The sequence below is a fragment of the Hemitrygon akajei genome, chromosome 29, assembly GCF_048418815.1.
Source record: "Hemitrygon akajei chromosome 29, sHemAka1.3, whole genome shotgun sequence".
NCBI classification, from domain to species: domain Eukaryota; kingdom Metazoa; phylum Chordata; class Chondrichthyes; order Myliobatiformes; family Dasyatidae; genus Hemitrygon; species Hemitrygon akajei.
In genome coordinates this window covers 21,863,817-21,891,068 of record NC_133152.1, presented here as the reverse complement: position 1 = coordinate 21,891,068, position 27,252 = coordinate 21,863,817, and the positions used below count along the sequence as shown (strand labels likewise).

The following is a 27,252-nucleotide window of genomic DNA, read 5'->3' as shown; positions in this document are numbered from 1 at the left end:
CGGGAGAGGGCCACCAGAATGAGGGAGAATTGAATTGTGTGAGATGTCATTTTGGAGACTACCAAGAAATAATAAGAGGTTGTGGTTAGGCATGCGGATGCGGGACTGTGAGGTGGAATTGAAATGGGTGGCTACTGAGAGAGCCTGGCCGCTAGAGCAAAGGCCCTCGACAAAGCAGTCCCCCCACCCTGCGCCGTATCCCACTGATGTAGAGGAGGCCGAACTGGGTGCAGGAAATGACCCTGACAGATTTGCGGGAGAAGCGTCGCCTCTCCTGGAGGGACTGCTAAGGCCCCGGATGGCAGTGAAGGAAGAAGTATAAGGGCAAACTCCTATCACGGCTGCACGGAGGGAAGGTTGTGTCCGACCGGCCGTCACTCAGACTGGGAGGGTTTTATTTCTCTGAGGGACTGGTTTTGTATGGCTGTTGGGGTCTCATTCCCTTTTCTGAATTTGTTGCAGTCATTCAGTGCCCGTGTCCCTTTTGTGTTGCAGGTACTAACACTGAAGGACCAGCTACAGCAGGAACTCCGACGGCACCAACCTCAGTATTCCCACTCCATCACCTCTGGAAACTGACTCCATTCCAGACTGCTTACAACAGCAATACAGCAGGCTGCCAGCCTGCATTCTCTTACACCAGACCCCCATTGATAGCAAAGTCAAGAAAACTTCCCCACCTACCCAACATCCGGATCAAATCATCATTCACACGCTCCATTGTCTTGTGTTTGTATTACAAAGATCACCCAGAGGGGTTTTGCCAAGGCCTCAGAGAAACCTGTCTGCGCAGGTTTCTGCCCATTTTGGTAGCTGGAATGATGGTTCCGATTTTGAAAGGGCTTCCAGGCGTGGGAGGATTAGACTTGGTGATCAGTGACGGTTGGGATTCCTGCACTGCTGTCTGCCGATTAAATCCCGCTGTTTCTTGAGCTTGTATCCAAATGGAGTAGGCCCCTGAGTAGCCAAGAGAAAATCTGCAGACGCTGGAAATCCAGAGCAACACACACAAAATGCTGGAGGAACTCAGCAGGCCAGACAGTAACTGTGGGGAAAAAAGCACAGGCAACGTTTCAGGCCGAAACCCTTCAGCAGGACTGGGGGAGAAAAGAGCTGAGGAGTAGATTTGAAAGGTGAGGGAGAGAGAAACTCCGGGTGATAGATGGACCCTGCAGGGTGAGGTATGAGGCAAGGAGCTAGGAAGTTGACTGGTGAAAGAGACAGAAGGCCATGGAAGAAAGATGGAGTGTAGATGCTCGGCAAAGTATTACAAGTGTTACACCTGCCTCTACACCTCCCTCAGTACCATTCAGGGCCCCAAACAGTCCTTCCAGGTGAGGCAACACTTCACCTGTGAGTCTGTTGAGGTCACGTACTGTGTCCGGTGCTCCCGGTGTGGCCTTTTGTATATCGGTGAGACCTAGCATAGATTGTGAGACCGCTTTGCCGAGCACCTACACCTCGTCCACCAGTACAAGTGGGATCTCCCAGTGGCCACCCATTTTAATTCCATTTCCCATTCCCATTCCGATATGTCCACTGTCGTGAGAGGGCCACACTTAGGTTGGGGAACAACACCTCATATTCCATTTGGGTAGCCTCCAACTTGATGGCATGAACATCGATTTCTCAAGCTTCCAGTAATGGCTCCCCCGCCCCCCCCCCATCATTTCCCATCCCCTTTTCCTCTCGTGTTTTCCTCTTGCCCGCCCATCGCCTCCCTCTGGTGCTCCTCCCCCACCCCACCCCTTTTTTCTTTCTTCCATGGCCTTCTGTCTCTTTCACCAGTCAACATCCTCGCTCTGCCCCATCCCTCCCGCTCCAAGTTTCACCTACCGCCTGGTGTTTCTCTCTCCCCTCTCCCCCACCTCGGTTTTTTTTCTCCAGTCCAGCCGAAGGGTTTCGGCCCGAAACGTTGACTGTGCTTTTTTTCCACCCATGCTCCCTGGCCTGCTTAGGCCTCTGAGCGCTTGGTTAACGGACCTGGAAACATTCCTGACGTGACAGTCCAGCTCCTAATTCAACTCTCACCAATGCCGTTTCAAGTGTGTCAGCTGGAAATAGCCCTGGCCTAGTTACGCTGTACTGGGCCGTGTGTTTTCGTGCACTCGCTCTTCCACCTGACTTGTGAGTAGCTGTGCGCCATTGCTCCATCCACAGACACGCAACACATTCAGCTCAGCCAACATTCTGGCCCAGCTGGTCACCGTTTCCCCCCGTCTGCCTGTTGTAGAGTCCTGGAGCATCTGGAGCCAGTTGGACTGGTTTCAAATTAGTCTCATTTGTTTGCATTTAAAGTTGTTGGGTATTATGAACGAATGAGTTGTTTACATGAAACAAGATATCTGGTTAACAATGCATTCTGAAATTATAATCGGTGAGTCCAATACACCCACAGGGACCAGTAATTTTTGATGGGAGGTGATGTTTACTTTTGTTATTTTTGTGTTTGTTACTTTTGGGGGATATGCACAGCCTAGGAGAGTTGGGGTGAGTCTTTAGTGGTGTGGCTTACCCAATGATTACAAAGCACGTGAAGCACACACACATATGTGTCCAATGTTTTCTCTAAGCATCAGCTCTGTTACCTGCCCATGGGGAGTAAAGACCCAAAAGATCCTTCAAGGTGGACACAGAAAATCCAGGTCACTAGTCTTTTGACAGGACTCCTGTTCTTTGCAAGCTGGTCTCAGCCTGGAGTTGTTATTAATTATTAAGGCTTTTGATGGCTTTTCATTAGTCTCAAAGCAAATGGTGCGACTGCAAGCAAGCCTCATCCATTGCCATCAGCTGAACTGGATTGGGCGGCAAGGTTGAGGTTAGCTCGGGGGTCGGAGTTCAGAGTTCATTTCCAACACCGTGTGGAAGGAGTCTCTACATCATCCGCGTGGAGTGTGAGGGGTTTCCTCCCACACTCCAAAGTTGTACTGGGTAGGTTAGTTGTCCTGTGAGTAGATTAAGGTTAATGAGAGCTGTCAGGGGTTGCTGAGGTGGCGAGGCTCAAAGGGCAGGAAAGGCCAACTCCGCCCTGTATCGCTAAATAAATAAATAAACTGATTGATTGATTGACAAGAAATGGAGTTCAGTGGTGGAATTGCTGTTTGCTTTTTAGTTGAACCTCTACAGGTGAGGAAAATTCAGAAACTAGATGAACTGACCACTTGATTAAGGTTGTTCCAAAATGTGTCACAGCCATTATTTCTTTGGAACCTTGTCACTATTGTGATCCAGGAAAGATGGCAGCCAGATTCTCCCCAAAAAGCACTGTGATAGTGACTACATAATCTGCCTCCTTTTATTGTTGGGAGAGGAATAACTGCAGGGCTAAAAACTGGAGAGAACTTTCTTTTCCTTCCAAGTCATGTCCTGAGATCAGTGTGGAGAAAGGTGGCGATGATTGAAATGTTGACTCTAACCCTGTCACATATGGGTCATGGAATACAATGCTGAATAAGGAGAAAACACTTCTCATGTTGTGCGTTTTCTCCCACTTCAGTTTCCAATTCTTAATCCACAAGTGTCCATAGAACATAAACCGTTAGTTCCCTGATCAGCATCAACCACTTTGAGCAGAGTTGCGAGTCATGGTTGGACTTCAGCTGGTTATAAGTTACTGTGGTGCCAGACTAGCAAATGCTGGGAATGCTTGCTTCCAGGCCAACAGGAAAGAGTAGGCCAGTCAGGCAGATTTTAATATTGGAACTGAAAGGCTTTGAGGTAAAATGATTACAAAGTTTTGATGCAGTTAATGCAGACCAAGTCGCATTAAACCAGATGGTGTTTTTATTATCTTGATACGAGAGCTTCCCTGATCCCTCTCAGAGCATGCGGGATACCGAGCCATCCAAAATGGGGAGGCCTCAAATTCGACCCTGATCGGCAGTGAGTAGGCCTGAGAAAATTAAGGTAGCAGTTTACGCTTTAGTACTTGGGAGAAGCCGGCTTGTCTGATTGGTTCTCTCCCAAAAGGGCCTGTGATCGTTAGAGGGGGAAGAGCTGCAAACTTGAACCTGAACCCGTCACTGTGCAAGGTTCACTCAAGAGCATTTGGCAGCGAGGCCTGGTAAACGGTGAAGCTGGTAAATTGTACAAGGCACCATGAGCCCAGCTGGATTTTTCTTATTGCCACTGTCCTATCTACAGTCATGCAGTCCAGCTGAATTTGATCAGGTAACTTTGCTGAGCTGGCATAGTATTTCACTGAATGGTGCATTAATTCTTGACTGCAAAGGGAGCCTCTGTACGATTAGAGACTGCACAAGGTGCTTGTTTGCACGCCATTAGATATGCATTCCTTATAATTTAATATAAGTTATGTTACTGGGATTGAAGATAGGTTTAATTTAATACATTCATCATCCAGAATGCAATTATTTCTAGTTATCAAGGATATATCCTTTCAGTATGACCATAAAAACATTTAGTTTTAAAGTACTTTAATAACTAGTAGTTGGCAAAAACAAGCTCTTAATTGTTTGAGAAAGCTAATATATTGAATTCTGGTGTCAACTTTAATTCAGTGCACTCAAATCTGAAGTCCATTGTTTGACAGCAACTTTGTGCAGTGAACTTTGGAGAGTAAACACTATATCAAAGATTACTCAATCCAGAACCAATGCAGATGAATAGTTCTATCAACTAACTGGACCAATACAATTTTATTAAGTATCACTTTTTTTAAAAAAAATAGATTTATGCTTACAAGTTTTCTTTTACACATGATCTAAACAAAATCAATGCAACTTGCATTCAAATTTTATTTTTTTCTTTCGATCTGTTTTTAGAAATGGTTCAATTTTCTCGTCATTTCTGTTGTTTACCAATGATTTTAGCCGTGGCTTTGAACAAAAGTGAGAAATAGATTGTTTTTAGTTCCTTGTACTTTGCCCAGAGAAGTACAGAACGTGTTTGCGTTTGCTGTTTTATAAACTGGTGGTTTTTTTCTAACAAATTGCAATAGATGCAGAGTGATGTTTTACAAGTTCTCAGAAATGTGTCTTCCTGAAGGTTTAGCAAGCTTTTACTTTGTTACTCTGGCATCTCACGAAGGATTCTCGCTGGTGCTACTTCTGGCTCCTTTGTAGAGCTGCCGTGGAAAATCTCCAAATGTTGAATTTGACAACCAAAATCCAATTGTTGTGTTTGCCTCCGGAATGGCCATAATCTTATGATCAAAATGTTGAGAATGAGCCCTGGGGAACATGAAATCGGCCGAGTGATATTTGAGTGGGTTGGACACCGAGGGAAATCCCACGAGGCGTCTCTTGCAGCAGTCCCCGACACTGCCTCATGTTGAATTTCACCCACCTAGCATCTTTCGCCAGGCACCAGACGAGCATTCTGTTCTGACCCTGCTTTTCCCAAGCGCTTGCTGTACCCGAGCCCTGTGACGTGTTTGTACTGATTTCAAGTGTGTGTTTGGGGTGGTTGTTTTTGTAGGTGTGTTATTGCATTACCAGCCGTTCTGTCCCTTGCATCCACTAACTGTATTTCACCTGTTCAGTGTTACTCGGTGTTAATTTTTTTTACTCAGAATTTTTTTTATCACACTGAGAAGTGGATTGGAGAAATGACGGGTGTCACTCATTATGACAGGCACTTTGCTGTGACTTGCAACACTAGATGTTACCAAAAATAAACAATGCACACAAAATTAACTCTTCTGGTTGTTTTCCTTCATTTTTCACTGGGCCATACTTGAGGAAGAAAGCTGACTTAGAAAACAGTTTCTGATCGATATTACGTTCTTGCAGTCTTTTGTCTGCTTAATCATGAGCAGTCCATCTGTGGGAAGGTCCAGACACGTGCAGCATGCCTGGAGCCTGCTCTGCTTCTCAAAGAGAAATGTAACGTCTTGATCGGCCTTAATATCCTTGTAATGTTTTGACAAATATCAGGGAAAAGCAACGAACCAGACGCCATCATCTTGATGTTTAAGTGATTTTTAATTTTGTACAAAACAGAATATATCAGTTATATGAATCAGATTACACGGAAATATCTCACTCAGCTATACATACTGCGGCACCTCCTCCCAATCGCACTTCAAGAACGTTTATACCGAGGAGTTCTGAGCAAGTAGATGTCTCAAGTTTCATTTTTCCACATGTCGAAGTGTACAGAGTAATGAGCACTCGTTTTAATGGGGCTTGCCTCTCCCCCCCCCCCCCCCAAGTTTTGCCCCTCTCTAAAGCATTGACCTCCTGGGATTCGTGTCCATGTAGAATGGACCCAAGTAGCCCTTCATTTATGAACCCGGAGAGTGAGCTTAACCAGGTATTTGTGTCACGGGAGACACCCAAGCACACCTCAGATTGATGTCACTTATCTAGGAGCATTTTCCGGCAGGGAAAACGAGTAACTTGGTTAGCGGGCAGCAATGAGAGCTTCGGCTGATCTACGTTTAGGGATAGGGAGAACAATTGCAGGCCTAGCCAGCTGACCAACTGGGAAGCCGCTGGAGTATTTAACAGCTACCCCCATTCCCATTTGAAGACCGCTCTGGGCATTGATGGAGCCAGCTGCCCAACGGATTGCTGGTACTTGAACCAATGAGTTGCGGAAGGCGACCATTCAGCCCATCGTTGGTTCTGTGAAAAGGCCGATCCAATTCACTGACCGTTCGCTATAGTCTGCATTTTCCTTCCTCGTTTTTGCAGAGGTGCAATTAACGTGAGCTGATGCGGATCTCAAAGGGGGAGCTGGGCCATTGGTGCTGATATAGAATGGTGTAGCTGTTTGACCACAAGATGCTAGGAACATATTATGTAACTATATACATTTCCAAAACAAATAGCGGACATTTAACAGCTGGACCCCGTTTCTGTTCTGTTTCTCTTCCCCCACCTTGAATCTTTGTATTATAGGCATTCAGAGATCCTCAAGCAGACAGTACTCACTAAACTGGAAAGGGCCTCAGACTGACAGTCCCCAAGGTCTAATTGCATGATAATCCTTTGGTCACCAAGTATTTATGTCCATGCATGTAGCTACAACAGGATTTCATGGAAAAGCAATTCCAAGAACGCTGTGTAGAATGTGACTACTGGCTGGTCAGTACTGAGTCTCGCTTCACCTTCGCTGGAAGAGGCAGCAAAGCAAGACCAGGGGCTCGAGCTGAGAGCCTTTCACACAACACATTTAACAATATATCACGAGCAGAAATGGCGTGCCTCGCTCCTTAAACCCTGTACAGCTCCCCAACCTCCTCTTTATGTTTATAGAGATTTTTTTTAAGCATCACTGAAAAATTATTTTAAAAAAACAGATGTAACTGAAGCCAAGTTTGATGAAATGGAGACATCCCGAACTCCTCGGAAAGTCTCTAAATCCAGTATTTGTTCACAGAAATTCCCCTGGATAACTGGTTTAGGGTATTACAGTACAGTGCTCCTGAAGAGCATTACCAGGAAGGCTTCAGCTGACAGTAAACACGTACACACTTAAACAGTAATGCAACAATACCACAGCAACACGAGGATGTAGCAATTCATCGGAGTGTCAGTGACCAAGCGGCTTCGCGTTCCTTAGGTGAGTTCATCATGATTGCAGAATCTTAATACTGATACTAACGTGTGGAGATTTACATAGTTCATAACTGATTTACCGAACTGCTCACATATTGTGATAGCAAAGGCATTTTTGATCAGGAAGACATGTTTGGCATTCCTATGGCAATATCAGACAGGTTGGAGAAAGGTCAGAAAGATCGAAATCTGCCCAGAAGCATATTGCAAGGATGAAGCTTAAAGGTGTGGTAGTCAGTCTGGGAATCATGATGGATGCTACAGAGTGGGCAGGTGAGTGGAAAGCTAAAGTAATTGTAAAAATATAAGCATAAAATTCACATCCCTTGTGAATCTCTTTTAATCCATCTGAAAAACGTACACTGGCACGTTTGTGAAACGGGGGATTCAAAAGTTGTGGCATAATTGTTGGAACCATTTCACAGCCCCTCCACTACACTCCCAGGCACGTGTCCTGGAACCCATGCAGATGTATTTCATTAAAAGCTTAAAGCCACGTATTAATGGTTTCTTGACTTTTTGATATGATGAGCGCGGTGGCACCATTAGAGGGAAAAGGTTAGATCAGCATCTCCGCCCAGCCTCACGTCATTCACCACTGGCCGTGATGCAGTGTTTATTAACAACTGCCATGTCCATTCAATCTCGCAGACACCCACAAGTAGGTTCGCTACACTCCTACGTATGGGGGAGAAAGTACAGTGGCACCAAAAACCGTCTGGCAAGTAGAAAATACTGAACGCTTACTAAACGTTGCTGAGTGTTACATTAACAGTCATCAATTGTTATCCCAAAATGAATGGTCCGTCTTGACTTGAGGTGGCACACGGGATCAGTGTAATGTGAGGCTAGAGTGTTCACACTTCATCCTGAGACCAGGAGTACTGTGTAACGTCGCCAAACTGCAGACACAGAAGTGCCTGGGAGTTCTGAGGTACGATCTACAGACTGGAATACTAACGTCCATCAGAGGGAAAACTCATGCAAAGGCGAGGAGGGGGTGCGAATATCTCCACTATTTAAGATAGTCTGCCAGTTGGTTGTCTCTTGGAAATATGAAATGAAGAGTGTTTGACTGGTTCCATAATCTGGCTTTTTGTGCTGTGTCAGAACAACTTTCAACTATCAGGCTGCCTTCAGAAAAGCAGTTAGTTGCAGGATGGACTTTGGTGGTGAGATCTGGGGAATAGCAAAGGCTAAAAGATCAAAATCAAGGAAGGAAGAGTTGACAGAACGAAAGAGAAAAGTACTCTCAATTTTTCTCCCCTCCCAAGAAACTGGATTAAGAGGGGCAGTAAGTTCATTGTGAGGGACTCTTCTCCCCACCACAATTTTCCCAGACAAGTACAACGAAGCCTAAATGAATCAGTGAATGTTTTGTTCCATAAGTCACCACACTCACATTTGTAAAAGGATGGGAGAACTAAGCCCTAAGGTAAACGTAACCTGGCTTGTAAGGATCGCCTCCAAACAGTAATAATCTAGAACATGTGTGCATCAAGAACTGACTTAATCATGAGGTTTATATGAAAAGTCTCTCAGCACCATCAGAGTTATAGAAATATGAAAATGATTCCTCTAAAATTACTTAATGTATATTATTGATATATATGGAGATTATCTCTTGGACCACAGCACCACGTGAGGCCCTCTCCATCAGCTCCCTCGCCCCACTCAGCAGGAGCCACAGCTCTTGACGCACGATGATGCCATCTGGCCGCACAGCCCGCTATTGGCCAATACGCCACACTTTGAGTACTTGTCTCGGCACAGGTCAGCTGAAAGGGAGACGGAGAAGGTGAGACCAGGCGGCAAGCGGATGGAGAGGCTCCGAATGAGCCCACAGCGAACAGTCGGCAGGTCCTTTGAGCGCACAGCTTTTTACAAAGAAACCACTCATGGTTTGGAACAGTGTCATTGCATATTACTTTTGCGGAGCCCCCCCCCAAGCTATAGATCTGCTGACTGAACACTAATCCCTTCCGCAGGTTTAAAGACAAATATAACACTGTCAACATTATTATTTTTGGTCCCCTGCCTAGATTCATAACAACACCAAAGTCCATTTATCCCATCTGATTCATAGCATCACCCTAGCACACTCAGTCCCATTCCCCTGCTCATCCCCAGAACTTTATTTCCCTCAGGTGATCACCCAACTCTCATTTAACTTCACTGGTTGCTACTTTCACCACCCTTAATGATGGCGACTTAAGTGTGTAACATGTATCTTCCCTTGTCTTTTGCTAATCACCCTACTCCTGGTCACATTAACTAATGGGAACTATGCTTGCCTGCCTTATCTGTCAGAATCTTGCACTGAACTATCAAACCTCCTGCTAATCTTCTTTCCTCCAAGAACAATTCCAGCCCAACCTTGTTCCTAAGATTCTTCATCTCTGGAACCTATCTGGCAAATACTCAGACCTTCACATCTTTCCTGAAGTGTGACCAGAACTGGATGCAGTACTGTGCTTGTGGCAGCTATCTAAGACCATAAGACATGGGAGCAGAAGTAGGCCATCTGGCCCATTGAGTCTGTTCTACCATTCAAACATAGCTGATCCTATTTTTTTTTCTCCTCCTCACCCCAGTTCCTGGCCTTCTCCCCATAACTTTTGATGCCATGTCCAATCAAGGACCTATCAATCTCGGCCTTAAATACACCCAACGACCTGGCCTCCACAGCTGCATGTGGCCACAAATTCCACAAATTCACCACCCTCTGGCTAAAGAAACTTCTCTGCATCTCTGTTTTGAAAGGGTGCCCCTCTATCCTGAGGCTGTGCCCTCTTGTTCTAGACCCTCCCACCATGGGAACATCCTTTCCACATCTTCTCTGTCTAGGCCTTTCAATATTCAGAAGGTTTCAAATCTATTTAGCAAGTGGAACTTTTCCTCCAAACTTCAGAGTTTCCCTGTAGAAATAGTTCCTTCTGCCCCCTTCTCTCCTCTTGGTCACCAAAAGCAGGTAACTTTGTACCCGGGCAACACACAAAGCAAACACAACATTCAAGGACAAGAGCAGCATTGCAGATGTTTGAGAGACACCAAGCTCACACACCATTCATTCATCATTGTCTTGTAAACTTCAAACACTGACACTGCCATTGGACAGAACTGAGGTGGTAAAAGTCTGCCCCAACACACTTTCCAATCATAGCCACCCCATCCAACCTGCCTAAAGACCTCCATGTGGTTGACCACTGGAGACACGCTGATAATCTCCATCTCCCCATTACCACCCAACCCCACTATCAGACAAGGGCTTCTTCGTACAGCTGAGGACCCGAGGACCCGGACTCACCTCTCAGTAGCTCCTCGTGAGCACAGACAGTGCGAACGCAGACCTCCTTGTTAACCACGTAGACCCTACGAAGGCTGCAAAGCAGAGAGGGCGAGTGATGAGCACAGAAACAAGCTCTGCCTCCCAATTTACTTCAGCCTCTTTAGGAACAGTTCTGTTCCCTGGCCGGTTTCTCCAGCAGCATTTCCACCAGGCAGCAGGGGCAGGCTGCAGTTGAAAGCGATTGCCCTGATTGAATTAGGCTCCTGCCTCCCTAAAGTAGGGGCATCAGCTCATTTGGACAACGACGCTGGGCTCTTTCAGGACATGCTTGAAGTCACCTTGTCCAAGTTGAACAACTTCCATGCACCAATCAAACCAGACCTGACTGGGGTTTCAAATTAAAATGCTTCAATTGTGCCTAAAAACTCCAGTTTCTGACTGGACCTGATTCCTTTGATTATGAAAAGGACAGGGGAGGTAGGAAATAAAGTCTACTTAGGTAAGCCAGTCCACTTATAGAACTAATTTGTTATATTGGTAACACTCCAGAAAATGTGCTCTGCTCATTGAATTAAGTGAATTCATTAAACTTTCTCTCTGTACAGTCTGTGAAATTACTAGCTCAATACTTGATACCATGCCCCATCCCATCAGAAACTCGTTTGATCTGACTTATTGGAGGAATGTAGCTAAGTTACAGATATCTGATGTCGGTTTCGTTACCGTACTCCCATGTTACACTGTCACACGACCGTGTCAACTCCCACAACACCTGGGACTGCTCATGGACTCAGGGTCATATCACTGAATTTGTAACCCACGAAGAAAGTGGAAAGTGCACTGAGACACAAATATGATTTCTTTGAAAAGATAAACAGCGGGGATAGGTGAGCTTACCTGTAAAAGCAAAGGCTCTTGAGACACTGCTTACAGGGCTTGTGCACAGAGTAGAGTCTGGTGCACGGATACTGCTCCTCCCTGCAATCTTACAGCAAAATAAAAAGGAAGCATTATAGAAAGGAATGTTAATGTATATGTCACGTGTTTCACCATATATGCGTGGGTCAATTCCCAACCCATGCTGAGCAAATTTCAACTGAAGCAGTGATGGACAGGAAAATAAATAGCCTCACTAATGCCTGTCCCCCAACTGATGCGTCACCTGAATAGCTTATATTGTAAGTGAAAGGAGCAGAATTAGGCCATTTGACTCATTGAGTCTGCTCCACCATTCAATCATGGCTGATTTATTTTCCCTCTCAATCCCATTCTCCTGCCTTCCCCCCACGACTTTTGATGCCCTTACTAACCTTTCAACCTCCACTTATCATCACACTTAGCACTGAAAAGTAACTAAATGAGGAAATGGAGGACATCCCATTCTTGTGGAGGCATCTCGTGAGGGAGAACATTTTTACAGTGACTTGAGTAAAGGCAAGCTTGAAGAATGGAATGAAGTACAGATAATGTCACAGAGGTACGAGACTAAATGACGGATAATAGAAGGGACAAAACTGAAACTGTCAAGAACTAACTAGTATGAAATTTGAAAGAAGTGGCATTTGACAGCTACAGAATGTACAGCGTTGTCCTCAGGAGACCAGAGCTGAGGTCATTGTTCCTTTTGCTATATGTTAATAGAGTGTACACAAAATATGGAAATGCAATAAAAGGTTTAATAATTGACTTCAGAAGGAAATGGGCAGACTGGTGAAATGAGGCAGACCTGAGGAAGATGGAGTTTGACAGACAGCTGAGTTTTGACAAAGGAAGGTGCTATTTAACCTTGAACAACATATCTACAACTTTATGTAAGATCAGGGAGACGCAGCAGTGCCTTCATACAGTACCTTGAAGCAGGACAAATTCAGTTAGCTATATGAAACCCTTTGCCACAGCTTTATAATTAGAAACTTTGGTACATGGACAAGGAAGTTCTGGAAAGCTGTTATAAACTGGCGATTAAATGTAAGCTGGATTGTTATAACAACACACACAAGATGCGGGTGGAACGCAGCAGGCCAGGCAGCATCGATAGGGAGAAGCACTGTCGACGTTTCGGGCCGAGACCCTTCGTCAGGATTGTTGTAGCCAGTTCTAGAGGTCGAGCAGTGTAAAGTATAACAGCTTATGATTATGAGGGGAGATAGGTGAGGTTTTAACACTTGGCCTCAGAACAGGGAAAACAAAGGGGACATTTTATGAAGCAGTTTAAAACCATGAAGAATTTCAAAAGAATGGTTAAGAGGCAATCTCCTTTGATGAAATAGTTTAGGAAACAGAGGACACTGAAAACTGACAAAAATTCTGGTGTGGGTAAGGGGAAAATTGCAAGCAGCAGTTTGAAATGAGTTGGCATTTCTTTCTTCCATTTCTGGGGTTGTCAAACAGTGAGTTCTGTACCAGAGAGAGGGGGAAGGTAGTAGAGATGGGAGGGTGGTGAGGAGGGAGATACCACAATGAGTTTCCCCTTTGGTCTTGAGATCCCCAGACATCCGAAAACGAGATTTAAAAAAATCAAACTGAATTGATGTCAAACAAGTTGCCATTGTAAAAGTCTTTTTACAATCAAAGTGAAAGACTGATCTTATCTTCTGGATGTTGTGTTTCATTTAAATTTAAGGAAATGGACCATGTAACTTAAAGTACATATTTCACAAATGATTGTAATAGCTTCCAGTGACTAAAATGGTGCCAGCATTCAAACATTCAAAGGACCAAACTATCACTATCATAACCACACTGAACTAGACTAAGGAGATATAGCGTGGGATTAACTTAACTCTTTGCTTGCCTGAAGCAAGACTGGTTTATTGCACTCCAACTCATCAGACACAGGCTAGATAATTAATAATGAATTAATTTGGGAGGACATTGATTACTATATTTGTAGATGCAATTTCAGCTTGCAAGATCTCAAACAGCAATACGATGAATCATCCAGTAATTATTTGAGGGAGGAATGTTAGCCACAACTCCTGAAAGAGATGTTTCATGCATCACTCAAAAAGATAAACACAATTCCCTTAGTATTAAATTGGAATGTAAACCTACACACGCAAGTCCTAAAATTTACCTTGAGTCCTTAATATTGACTGAATAGATTAGACTACTGTGATCTGTACCAAGCTAATGTTGAGAGTACACGAACTTTTTGACTTTCAACAATCAACAAACAGCCGTCCTTTTATATGTTTGAGCCTAGACAATGGATAAGGAGATAATATTTGACTTTGCTAGCCGCATGAAGACATCAGTACTGGTCTCAAGTACACAGATTATCAATTGGCTTGTTATTCGCTCAGGAAATGAAATACACCATTGGTCTCCGCAGATCAGTAAAACAAGCCGAGTATCTCATTGTCTTAGATGTATCTTATCCTTTTCCTGACCTAGGAATATGCATTGTGCCTCCTGAATGCAAACTCGGCCATACAGTGGGATTGACGTTTCCTTGTTGGCCTTAATCTTCTATTGTGGAAGATGACAGTGACTGTAAGTGTAGGAGATGTACGTAATGCCACCTTTTAGCACTTCAGGGAGGTGGGGGATGGAAATTCTGTCAGGTCTAATTGGAAGCTGTGCCGAGTTTCCAATTAGATAAAGGCAAAGCCGTTGATTGAGAGAGGAATGTTAGCCAAGACTCCTAAAGCAGATGTTTAGTATCACTCAAAATGCTGAACCCAGTTCCCTCCGTTTTGAATGTAAACCTCATATTTTACCACATTATACTGCACTGTCTTGCCTGTCCAAATCTCCTCGTAGGTTTGTCGTTTCTTCCTCACAACTCACTCTTTCTCTCTGTTTTAATTAATGGCAAATCTGGACATATTACACTCTGCTTCTTAGAAGATCAACAAGCTGTAAGCAGTTCAGAACCCAGGAATGAACCCTCAGCTCCAATGATGATCTGAGAGTGCACTGTTCCTGCCTTCTATCTCAATAAACCTTTATCTGTGATCTTATTTCATAGCTTCTGTGGAATCAAAGCAATTTTTATTTTTAAAACTCCAGGTACACTACATTAACTGATTTCTCCTTGTCTAAACCTGCTTGTTTCTACCACCAGAAAAGTATTATTACATCAGACAAATGCAATTTGCCTTTCACAAAATCACTTTGATTCCGCCTGGTTTTACGACGATGTTCTGTTTTTGTGTTCTTAATGATGGGTTCCAAGCATTTTGCCAACAACAGATTTCAGGTTCAGTGTTTCCTCTCTCCCCCATTTTCTTTAGACAATAGGATTATACTACACATCCCACCTTCAAATTTACTGAAACTCTTTCAGATCCTAGGGAGTTTTGGGAGATCATCCACTATTTCTATAAAACTGAGATATAACCTTGGGATGAAGATAATCAGGAAGGAGGATTTGCCTGCTTTTAATGCCATAATTTCTCTACTGATTTTCTTTCAGTATTGTTATAACCCTCCCCAGGTTTGAATGCCTAACTTATGGACAGCCCATACATGTGATCAGGCATTTGGGAGACCGGTGGGACTGCGGGCATCTTCCTCCTTGAGGGAAGTCAATTTGTGGCAATAGCATTGCTTCTTGCACAGAAATCTGAATGGTTGAGTTGAATGGTTTCTTTAAATATAATTTCCCCTTCGTTAGCCAAAGTTTGCCAGGTGACAATATTTCCAACTTGCAAACGTTTGTAAGCTGGGGAGGCATGGGATTACTTTGGGTCACCTCTACTCACTCCATCGTTAATCTGCCTCCGTTTCAGCCACGTTTACTGCGTCTTCTGGAAGAAAGACTTATTAAATGTCTCAGTCTTTTCTTTATCATTATAGTTCCTCTTATCAATATCTCAATGGAACTTGTTATTTTTGTTACTCTCTTCCATTTTACATAGCTGTAATTAGTTATCCATCAACACAAACCTTCTGTGAGGAGCTTTCATTTCTCCATGGAATGCACAAGTATTAAGAGTTTCAAAATATTTCTTTAAATGTTTGCCATTGTTGATCGACTGGTGAACCTTCTGATCTGTTTGTTCAGTTTAGTCAATGCAGGCCTCATCCAGACTATGGACTTGCTGTATTGTTCTATGTTCTATTAAGGCGGAGGGTTATATGGGAGGCAGGGTTTAAGGGTTGGCACAACATTGTGGGCCAAAGGGCCTGTACTGTGCAATATTGTTCTATGTTCAATGTTTATTTCTACTCAATATCCTAGTTCATGATGAAACTGAAGTAAATGCTTTATCATATTAGGATAATTTGTTCCCAGAGGCTGGGTTGATACACTGTATGATCAATTAAGCCTGCATCAGTACACAAGGCAAGACATGAAATAACCTGATTCCTTTTGTACCCGTGATTATTGCTTCAGGAAACTATCCCTTTTGACCAGAAGGCCATCAAACATAGGAGTAGAATTAGGCCATTCGGTCCATCAAGTTCTCTACAGTTCCATCATGGTAGATATTTAATCTCTCAACCCCATTCTCCTGCCCTCATAACCTTTGACGCCATTACTAATCAAGAACCTATCAACCTCCATTTTAAATATACCCAACAACTTGGCCTCCAAAGCTACCGGTGCTTTTAATTCTCACACTGCTAAAGTTGTACTCTGATTTCAAGATCATCCTTTGCCACCAATAATATTAAATATATCTAAGTGATTTCCATAATGGTTGTTCAAAAGGCTAACTAGGACTTTCACTGGGTATTAGTCTATCCCCAACTATGATGTTACCTTCTTTTTAATTTGGGGTTTATAGCTAATAAGTGCAACAAAATGACAGAGGGGCAAAAATAGCCCCACAGAAGGGTTAAGTAAATGACAAATTAAATTAGACCACAAGACATAGGAGCAGGATTAAGCATTCGGCCCATCAAGTTTGTTAAGAGTGATTTTTGGGTTTAGGTCATTTACATTTAGCACATTTAGCAAGCGGCTTTGGCTACCAGTCTTCTGTTCCTTGATAATGTATTGTGGATTTAATTTGGAACAATAGATTCCTAGAAGGTGTGAATCCCAGTCTAGACGATGCTGGCGTCTGTGGGACGGACGCGAATCAGAAGGTGTGAAGTTTGTATGTCGTTTCAAAAGAAAGCATTGTCTATACTTTGTAAATATGGAATTGTCCTTTCTACTTAGCACGTAAATATCGAGCCCCACGTTGAGCCAGTAGACCTTTCCACCGAAAGCATCTCCATATGATGCCTGTTGTGTACCTAGTTTTGTCAAATAAAGAAGCTGCTTTCTATCTACCAGTAATTTTCTCCAGTGATTTCATTCACGCAACAACAAAGGTTGTGCCACCATTTCATCACGGCTGATTTATTGTTCCTCTCAACTCCATTTTCCTGCCTTCTCCCTGTAACCGTTGATGCCCTGATTAATCAAGAACCTGTCAACCTTGGTCTTAAATATACCCAAATGAATTAGCCTGCACAGCTGTCTGAGGCAAATAATTCCACAGTTTTACCACCTTCTGGCGAAAGAGGTTTTCCCTCATCTCTGTACTATATGGACATCCCTCAATTCTGACAACCCCACTATAGAAAGCATCCTCTCCACATTCACTCTATCCAGGTCTTCCAACATTTGAAAAGTTTCAGTGAGATTCCCGCCCCTCCCCCCGTTCTTCTAAACTCCAGAGAGTTCAGACCCCGAGTCATTGCAAGCTCCTCTTATGTTAACCCTTTCATTCCTGGGATCATTCTCAAGAACCTCCCCTGGATTCACTGAACTGCGTAAAAAGAATGACGACTTGTACCTTGGCAGTGAAGAAACTATAAAGCGGAAAAAGATCTGGCAATGCTGGATTGCTAGACATGGCTGTACAAATATATAAAAGGCTGAAAGTTTAGCTTTGGAGGAGTTGAATACGAAAAGTTAGGAGACGCATTGAATTTAGATAAAACCACGGCTAGACTGCTTTATACCCCCAATAAACTTTATTAAATTTGACAAATACAATTTGCCTTTCACAAAATAATTTTGATTCTGCTTGGTTTTATTATGATTTTCTGTTTTTTTTTGTGTTCTTAATGACTTAAAGATGATTGTAAACAATGAAAACCTCAAATTGTAGGAAATTAACCCAGGAGGGCATGATCATTTAATTACTTACCAAGAGGGCCAGGCTCTGTGGGTTCTGTTTCAAAATTTGTACCTATTAATAAAAGAAAGGAACTGCAATTAGCTGCTTCCAACGAATCACCAGCAGTGTTTAAACAGCACATTCCTAATAAGGAAGTGATTTGCTTCAACAAGCAGGATTTCCCAGTGGCCAACCATTTAATTCCAATCCCCATTCCCATTCCGACATATTGCTCCACGGCCTCCTTTACCGTCAGGATGAGGCCACACTCAGGTTGGAGGAGCAAAACCTCATATTCCATCAGGGCAGCCTCGAACCTGATGGCGTGAACAGCGATTTCTCAAACTTTTGATTATTTTCCCTCTCCCCCTTCCCTCTTCTTCCAGCCCCCACTCATTCTTCTCTTCTCACCCGCCTATCAGCTATTCCCGGTTCACCTCCTCCTTCCCTTTCTCCCTTGGTCCATTCTTCTTTCCTATAAATTCCTTCTTCTTCAATCCTTCACTTTTTCCACCTATCACCTCCCAGCTTCTCACTTCATCCCCCCTCCCCCCATCTACCGACCTTGCCCCCTCACGTGGCTTCAACTATCACCTTCGAGCTTGTACTCCTTCCCTCACCCCACCTTATTCTGGCTTCTTCCCCCTTCCTTTCCAGTTCTGATGAAGGGTCTGAGCCTGAAACGTCGACTGTTTGTTCCCCTCCGTGGCTGCTGTCCAACCTGCTGAGTTCCTCCAGCATCGTGTAGGTCACTGTCATAAGCGATTGTTCAATGGAAGTTATCACAGCAACAATACTCCAAGTCACACCAAGTCCTGTTCACTCATCACGCCAAACCCCCATCTCACCTACACTTTCTGTTTAACCTTCTCCCCCGCTTCTGATCCACTTATGCAGTGGCGGCTCTGAGGTAGTGCTATAGCACCAACAGAAATTACAATAGCACCACCAAGAAATTAACTGAAATTTGACATAAAACTTGCTGCTGCTTCCTCTATAGTTTAGAATACAGCTTGTTTCTCCAGCTGATCTAGTGAAACAGTGCCCCCAATTACCACAGCACCCACGCAGTTATAAACCCTGTGCGGGTCCAAGGTCAGATCCACACTACACTTGTGCTCATTCTTTCGTTGTCAATGTCTTGCCGTTGCTGTCCTCACTCACATCAGTGAAGATCACTGAAGGCAGTGACGTCACTCATTCTCACTCACACACACGAGAGATTGATGGTGTACATACATCGTGTAGGATCCAGGCGCAGATCCATGGTCTCGCGAGACTAATGGATGACACACACGTATTGTGCTTTTACAAGCTAGCGTGGGCCTGGCACGTGCATTATTTTGGCCGGCGTGAAAAATGGATCGATGTTCAGTGAGAAAACGACCTCATCCAGAGGAATCTATGGTGTCTCAGCCTGAGCCTGTCTGAATTGAAAGTGACGTGCCGAAAGAAGTAAGTGGGGACGAGGCCGACAGCAGTTCATCGAAGGAGTGTGAGGGCGAAGTAGAGGAACAAGACATGGAGCGGGATTTGGAAGAGAACGTGGATGGAGCTGCTCCTAGTGCTAGTGGGAATACTGTTAGCGATGTTAGCCAGCAGCCTGAGGAAGGACCCCGTCGGCCAGCATTGAAAAAGTACCCTTCGCAACAGTTTGGCAATCAGCAGAGGAGTTGTATTCATGGCTGGTTTGACCTGTACTCCTGGCTGGAACGTTCGATCACGAAAGATACTACGTTCTGCTTCGCATGCAGGCATTTCCTGTGTGGAGGACATGGGTTCCATTCTGAGTCTACCTTCACTGTCACCGGTTACCGCAACAGCTTTCAAAACCCACCATGTTAAGTGCAGCTCATAAGTTTGCTATGGAGGCATGGGCCGAATTCAGATCGAGAAAACAAGACGATGCATTCTCAGCAGAACGGGGAGAGGAATCACGGAGTGAAATTCAGGCAAGAGCGAGGGACCTGTGATTCAAGGCCGGTATACAGAGCAGACCACGCGAAAGGAGACAGGCCCAGTCACCCCGCCGCCTACATGAGTTTGTTGTTGAGGCCCAAACCAAACGCACACCTGTCACATCTTCTGATGAACTTTACAAGCACTGTTTCTATCCAGTTATAGACAGACTTCCGACTGAAATGAAAAGACGGTTCTCAGTTGAGACTGGGGGTGTTCTGACTGGAGTCTCATCATTGAGTCCCAAACACAAACTCTTCCTAGACAAGAATTGTCTTGGCCAATGGCCCAATACTATGGAGTGACTGAAGTGAACCTGACTACAGAGCTACATCAGGTTCAGCGTCTGCTGGAAACAAAACAAAAGCAAGGACAGACAGTGAATGACACAGTGGAATTTCTAGCTCTAGTGAGACCCTACCACAATGCATTTATAGATTTATACAAACTAATCTGCATATCACTGACTCTGCCTGTGACATCCGCCTCATGCGAACGGAGTTTCTCTTGCCTCAGTCGTCTCAAAACTACCTAAGGAATAGCAGCGGCGATGCTCGAAACAGCAACTTGGCCCTGTTGGCCATAAACAGCCGGAGGACCAGGGCACTCGACATCCAGAAAATCATTGACGCTTTCGCCACCAATCACAACAACAGACAGATTGTGCTTCTCTGAAAACATCAATGGTGAGTGCAGTTGATTTCTTTAAAATTTGGGCCTAGACTAATGCTGATTATAATTATTATTTTGTGGTGGATGCCCCATAGTCCTTACGTTTCCTGCAAATCCTAAAATACTACATTTACTGCTATTAAGCCTACTGGTTTTGCTTAGGCTTCCAAGCAGTGATTCTATTGATTTTTGTTTTAAATTCAGTAGCCGAATTAATTGAGGTACGGCATGGTCAGAGTACGATTTGTCCAACTCCTGGTAAAGCCTTGCATCTGTTGTTTGCCTTATTTGACTTTAATAACGGTGTATCTTTTGCCATTTTCTGTCTATGTAATGCGAATAGCAGTGGACATTGCAGATTAGTGTTGTAATTTTCAGTTGAAAAGCTAGCATTTGTCATCGATTGCAGGATTGGTGCGTGATTCATGTTGTGCGCTGTGAGTCGGATGCTCTGTCAGTTTGTTTGTTTATGCTCTGTGTTGTCTCCGATGCTGTTGACACTGTCACAGTTCACTTCTGTATTAGATCTATCAACTGCTGTTGCTTCTTAATCAACAGACGCATTTATAGTAGGCACTTAATGCTTGAAACTGACTTTTGAACGCCATGCGTCTGGCCTTGCAAATACATACTACCATCCCTCAGCACCATCACAGAATAAGTCGGCCCCACTGTAGCACCAGCAAGAAAATATCTCTGGCACCGCCAGTGCACTTATAGTCCAGCCATTCATGCAGCCTCTTCCATTCCTACAACTCACTGAGAACTTAGTAATTCTTTGACTCTGGACTCCAAAGAGGAGATTTTGTTGCTGTGGACAGGTTACCCTGGTATACTGTGTGGAATCCAGGTGGGACTTATCAACCAGGTTGCGAGCAGAAAGGAAATCCTTCTTTCTGCAGCGTCACCTTTATTTCAGGACCCCTGGCCATGGAGCAATGCCACCAGATGTTCATACGTAACCTCATGGTGCACCTGCTCCTATTCCTAACAGTATCTAGAAGCGGTAAAGCATTACAACTACCACCGGGCGATAACTATCCATCAGCCCTTTAGAATGCTGATGAGATCAAAGATGTTCTCAAAGTGTCTGTGTTGTGCTGAATGCTGATATCAAACATTCCCCCATCAGTCTATCTCACAGATAGTCAAATCAAAATGGGGAAAACGAACCAATCAAACTTTCTGCTTTAACTTTCACCAAAACTTTATTTTATCATTATGGATATAGTGTGACTCTATCATGATTCCCCTGAATGAACCCTCAACACTGGCACTACACTGTTCCAGCGATCCAGGTTCAATCCCAACTTCCGTGAGGTGCTGACCGAGAGGAATATGTTCGTACTCCATATGGCAGCTAGGGTTTCCTCCCACATCCCGAGGATGCGCTGGTCGGTAGATCAATTGGCTGTTGTAAACTCCCCCTGCTCTAGGGGGGTGGGGTTATAGAGAATGGGCTCAGGGCAGGGCAAATGGAACTGGGGAGGCTGCTTGGTAAAGAGCTAGTGCAGATGTGATGGGACGAATGGTCTCTTTCAATGATATTATCGTTCTGTAATTAGGAGTTGAAGGGGACACAAGAAGAGCAAGGTACTGGAAAATAATTTGGGGAATGTGATTATGGGATTGCTCTGGGAGCCAATATAGACTCAATGGGTTGGATGACTTCCTTCCCTGTTGTAAAATTGTAAACAATTAAGATGAGAACTCAGTTAGGATCTCTGAGATCAGGGCTGATGGAATAATTATTCGTGGAAGAAATCCAAGATCTTTAAGAGAATGACAAACTGTCTATTGAAAGTTGCCAAAGGTCCCTGGCACCAGTGGATAAAGAGATTCCTCTATTGGATACTGGCTCTCCAAACCACATCGTGTCTGTACTGTACAACACATGGGTCTGGCACAACCAGCACTAAGAATTTTTGCAGACAGTGTTTTCCTCGAGAATTCACAAGAATAAGAAATAGGCAAAAGTCGATCAACAGCAGCCACAGCCAAACTTAAAATATCTTATCAGCCTTCACAATTTAGCTCACATTGAACTAAAACCTAAGCATTTGGGGTCTGTCTGCCCTATATCGCAAGAGAAACTACAATTCCAAAAGCACCTGATCGGTATAAAGCAGTGCGAGATCGTAAGGTGTTGTGATATGTACACTCAGCAGCCAGTTTATTAGATTCTTCCCGTACCTAAAAACGTGGTCACTGCCCGTGTTTGTGGTCTTTTGCTGCTGTAGCATCCACTTCAAGGTTCAACGGGTTGCGTGTTCAAAGATGCTCTTCTGCACACCACTGCATGGTCATTTGAGTTACTGTTGTCTATTCGTCAACTTGAACCAGTCTGGCCTTTCTCCTCTGACTTCTCATTATCAAGATATTTTTGCCCACAGAACTGCTACTCACTCCATGTTTTTTTTTGTTTTTCACACCATTCTCTGTAATCTCTCGGTTGTGCATGAAAATCCCAGGAGATCAACAGTTTCTGAGATACTCCAGCCACCCTGTCTGGCACCAACAATCACTGCATGGTTAAAGTCACTTAGATCGCATTTCTTCCCCCATTCTGACACTTGGTCTGAACAACTAAAACACTCGACCCTATCTGAATACTTTTATGTATTTAGTTGCTGCTACACGATTGGCTGAAAAGATACTTGCATTAACGAGATGTACAGGTGTACCTAATAAAGTGACCACCAAGTGTCAATGAAAGGTTAATTTTCCCTTCTTCATTGATCAATTAATCTCTTCCATAACTTGATCCTTAAACTGCTATTAAGAAAGACCTCACAATATCTCATGTCCATTATTCAAACTTGGTTTGGTAGGTGTTTAGATAAGATCACTGTTATGTGAAACAGAAAATATTATGCTATGTAAGCTGTTTAAACCTCTCTTTTAATAATACTTTTGTCTCCAAGCCAAAGGTTGGTGAGCTCAAATCTCACTCCAGATGAATACCTAATTTAGGCTGAGTAATGTACACTGCACTGTTGACCTTTCTGATGAGATAATTAAACCCAGTCCTCTAAACAGCATTCAACTATACTCTAGGGTATATACATTCAATCCTTTCACTGAAGTCTCTCGATTCCTGTGCTCTGCTGTTCAATGTTCTACTTCCTGGCAGTGTTTTTTTTTAAAAAAAGGTTATTACCTCGCGATCAGTCGTTCCTGCTGACTATCACATTCTACAAAGCGCAGGAGGAACTCAGGAAGTTCAGGCAGCATCTATGAAGGGGAATGAACAGTTGATATTACCGGCTGAGACCCTTCGTCAATCCCGGTGAAGAGTTTTGGCCCGAAATATAGACTGTTTAATTTCCTTCCATCGATGTTGCCTGACCTGCTGAGTTCCTTCAGCACTTTGTCTGTGTTGCTCAAATTTCCAGCATCTGTAGAATCTCTTGTGTTTATGACATTCCTGTAAACACAGGATTTGGATCTGGTTCTTCTGTGCTTTTGCATTTAGCACGATCCTATCTAGTGTGCAGGAGCGTCTACGTTACAATAGTGGCTTTGTATCCAAGAGGACAGTGTAGGTTGTAAAACCACATTGGAACATCCCAGATTTGTCAAGCAACATCTATGGAAGGAAATGTTCATTGGGAGGAGGGGGAGCCTTTTCCTCCCTCAAGAGGGGATGCTTCCTCAGGAGTTGTTCCATAGGCACACAATGGGCACACGACAAATTTGGTCGAGAGTGAAGCTGCTGGTGCAGGTTTTCTGAAACACTGATGTCTGTGTGTGACCCGCACACTCATTAACGTGATATTCTCCAGGGCCAGAATTGACAGTCGTGTAATCAGCTGGGACGAGGTCCAACTGCAGCCCCGTCTATGCCACAACTACTAACAGAAAGTAAACAATTCAAGGGACAGCTGGTTGTAATTGTGGTGCACGGATATCTGCTGGCTCTCATCCAGCTCCTCTCATTCCCTGAGTATCCGCCTTCCTCCTGCTCCACTTTCCTTACACAAGGCCCCCAGCAGCCTTACGGACCTTACCAGCCTAACTACCCTGCCTCAATGTTTTCCTCACCTTCACAGCTGCCACTGCTTTTCACAAAGCCTTTGTACAAAAATTCTTACATCCTTGACAGTGTAGGTGTAGGGATGATGTTTCCCCGGCTGGTACGTTCAGAACCAAAATAGGGGGTTGTCTAGTCAGGATGAGAAGCAGTGAATCTTTGGGACTCTAGCAAAGAGGCTTCAGGGTAGAGATCGATACAGTTTCAGATTTATTAAAGAAATCAAAGGACATAAGACATAGGAGCAGAATTAGGCCATTGGGCCCATCGAGACTGCTCCGCCATTCCATCATGGCTGATTTATCATTCCTTCAACTCCATTCTGCCCCCTTCTCCCCATAACCACTGATGCCGATTAATCAAGAACCATCAACCTTTGCCTTAAAAATACCCAATGACTTGGCCTGCAGAGCTGTCTAAGGCAACGAATTCCACAGATTCCCCACCCTCTGGCTAAAGAAATTTCCCCTCATCTCTGTTCTAAACGGACGAACCTCAATTCTGAGGCTGTGCCGGGTTTGCTCCTACACTCCCTAAGGTTTGTGGGGGGAATGATGCTGAAGTAAAAGATCAGTCACAATCTTATTGATTTAAAGACTGGATAGGAGGGACCGAATGGTCTATTCCTGCTTTTATTTCTTACTTTATGTTTCTCACCAGGGCTTTTCTATCCCCCTTTCTTCTCCCACACAACACTGAATACTTTTATGAAGCCTGCGCTGTTGGGCAAACAGGCGACAAAACGATGCCTAGCCTGAGAAAATCCCATGTGACTTTGGTGCCCTGTGGTATTGACGTACAGACAGTATATGTTGAAGGTTAGGTTGCAATGTTTCTATTGCGGTGTACAAAAGTCCTGGTATCGCATTGTTCTGGCAGAGAGAGGCCAGAACATGCAACACATCAGCTCTTTGTAGAGCAATTAACTCAGTCGTGTTCCCACACTCTTTTCCTGTGGCCTATAGATTATTTCTCTCATGTGCATCTCCAGTCCTTTATGAAAACTCTAATGGTCTCTGCTTCCATTTCCAGGCTCCCTGTATCTTCTATCGTTTTAAGTCAACATTCCCTGCATCCTAACTTTTCTTAAAGGGACCATCTCGTTATCAAAGGCTGTCGTGTTCTTTCCCCATCTCTCTCAAATCTCCTCGCTGACTTTTCCCAAGGAAAATGACGGTTTATCATAGAGAGGAGGAATCCGGTTGAGGTTAAGGATGTGATAAAAGTCGGGCAAACCTGATGGAACGTCAGGGGCGGGAAACTCCAAATCATTTGGAAGGAGTTCAAAGCAGAGCAGAAGTTCATCCAGCAACTCCTATCAAACATTAATATCCTATCCTCAAAGAGAGAAAAATAATTTCCCATTAGTTTCCAAGAAGGAAAATTCAATACGTCTGATTGTCAGTGTCACACTGCTGAGTGTACCTTTACAGAGCCATCATTCCTCCTGGTTCTGACTGACAATCAACATCTGGCTTGCCAGATGAATCCCACCCTGCTCGGGTAAGTATAACCAATGTGAAATGTGGAAATCATGACAACATCTTAATACTCTTGTTGATGAGAATGGGACCAATAAGACATAAGCAATTCATCTTTAAAATTTTATCTGCATTTCTTTTGAAAAATAGATTGACGGGCTTACAGGAGATATATTAGCATCAGTTTGATTCCCTGTTAAACTCTTATCACGTAACATGCCTAATTGCCCTTCAGGTTCAATTTGCTAATCATGAAATGGAAATTGGAAAGCCCTCATCTAACACGGCTGACAGGAGAAAGGTTTGCTCCAAATGTGGTGAAATGAGCCACCGGTTGTGTCCATGCAGGAAGGTGCTCCTCGTTGAGTACCGGAGAGCGTAGCTGGCCTGTGCTGGGATAGCTGACCTCAGTAGGATAAGCTTGGCTGTCCCTGATAAAGGCTGGGATCCAGATTCAGACTTTTTACCCTGAGGCCTGTTCTGTTGCTGTTACCCTCCCAGGCCATCTGTTGGAAGATGCGATGCACTCCATAGCTGAAAGCTCCTCATGCCCCTTGGGGTATAAATACTCAGAGCCATGTACTCTACTCCTTTTCCAAAGTCTGGTTTTATTAGTGTCAATGAGGTTCCTACTCCAGTATCAAAGCTTGTGTGCCAAGGTGGTGGCTCGGCCAGCCAATGCCAATAACACCCACCATTCTTCAGGAGAGGTGGGAGGTTACGGTTCAAGGAGACAAATGTTCCGACACTAAGGTGACCTAATTCACCATGACAAAGGTCTCCAAACTCAGCAGAGCAAAGAGCTTAAAATCAAATCTTAAAGGATGCAGAACAGTGTTGCAGCTTGTAGAGCTGCACCCCCTGCACTCCAATGACATCAGGGTTCAACCTTGACCTTTGACGCAGTCTAAGCGGAGCTTGCTTATTGGCCATGGTGATTGGCTGGGGTTCATGCAGATACTCCAGCCTCCCAAGAACGTGCAGGTTAATTGGCTGCTGTAAATCCCAGTCCAAAGGTGAGTGGTAGAGTCTGGGGTGGGAAGTGGGGAGAATGAAATGGAATTAGGGTGCAATTGCTGTAGAAAAGTTTGCTTGATGATTGAATGTAGACTGAAGGGCCTTTTTCCATGCTCTGAATTGCTAAAAAAATGAACCATTCCTTATAAAGGCAACATTTAAAAAAAAAATTGGTTAGCCTCTGACATCGAAGCTGCTCCTTTTCATT

General features: G+C 44.0%; 2 protein-coding genes across 4 annotated transcripts in view; one reads left to right on the top strand and one right to left on the bottom strand.

The window, feature by feature from the left end:
- LOC140718286 (uncharacterized) overlaps positions 1-6,108 on the top strand; it is a 135,872-nt gene extending 129,764 nt beyond the window's left edge. For both annotated transcript variants that reach the window (XM_073031820.1, XM_073031819.1), the window contains exon 36: positions 496-6,108. In XM_073031820.1, the coding sequence (XP_072887921.1) occupies positions 496-579 (84 nt within the window). In that variant the 3' untranslated portion in view covers positions 580-6,108. The remainder of the gene's footprint in view (positions 1-495) is intronic.
- mfap2 (microfibril associated protein 2) overlaps positions 5,927-27,252 on the bottom strand; it is a 36,640-nt gene continuing 15,314 nt past the window's right edge. For both annotated transcript variants that reach the window (XM_073031823.1, XM_073031824.1), the window contains exons 5-8: positions 17,913-17,954; positions 11,713-11,800; positions 10,834-10,907; positions 5,927-9,304 (exon numbers count right to left, since the gene is read on the bottom strand). In XM_073031823.1, the coding sequence (XP_072887924.1) occupies positions 9,201-9,304; positions 10,834-10,907; positions 11,713-11,800; positions 17,913-17,954 (308 nt within the window). In that variant the 3' untranslated portion in view covers positions 5,927-9,200. The remainder of the gene's footprint in view (positions 9,305-10,833; positions 10,908-11,712; positions 11,801-17,912; positions 17,955-27,252) is intronic.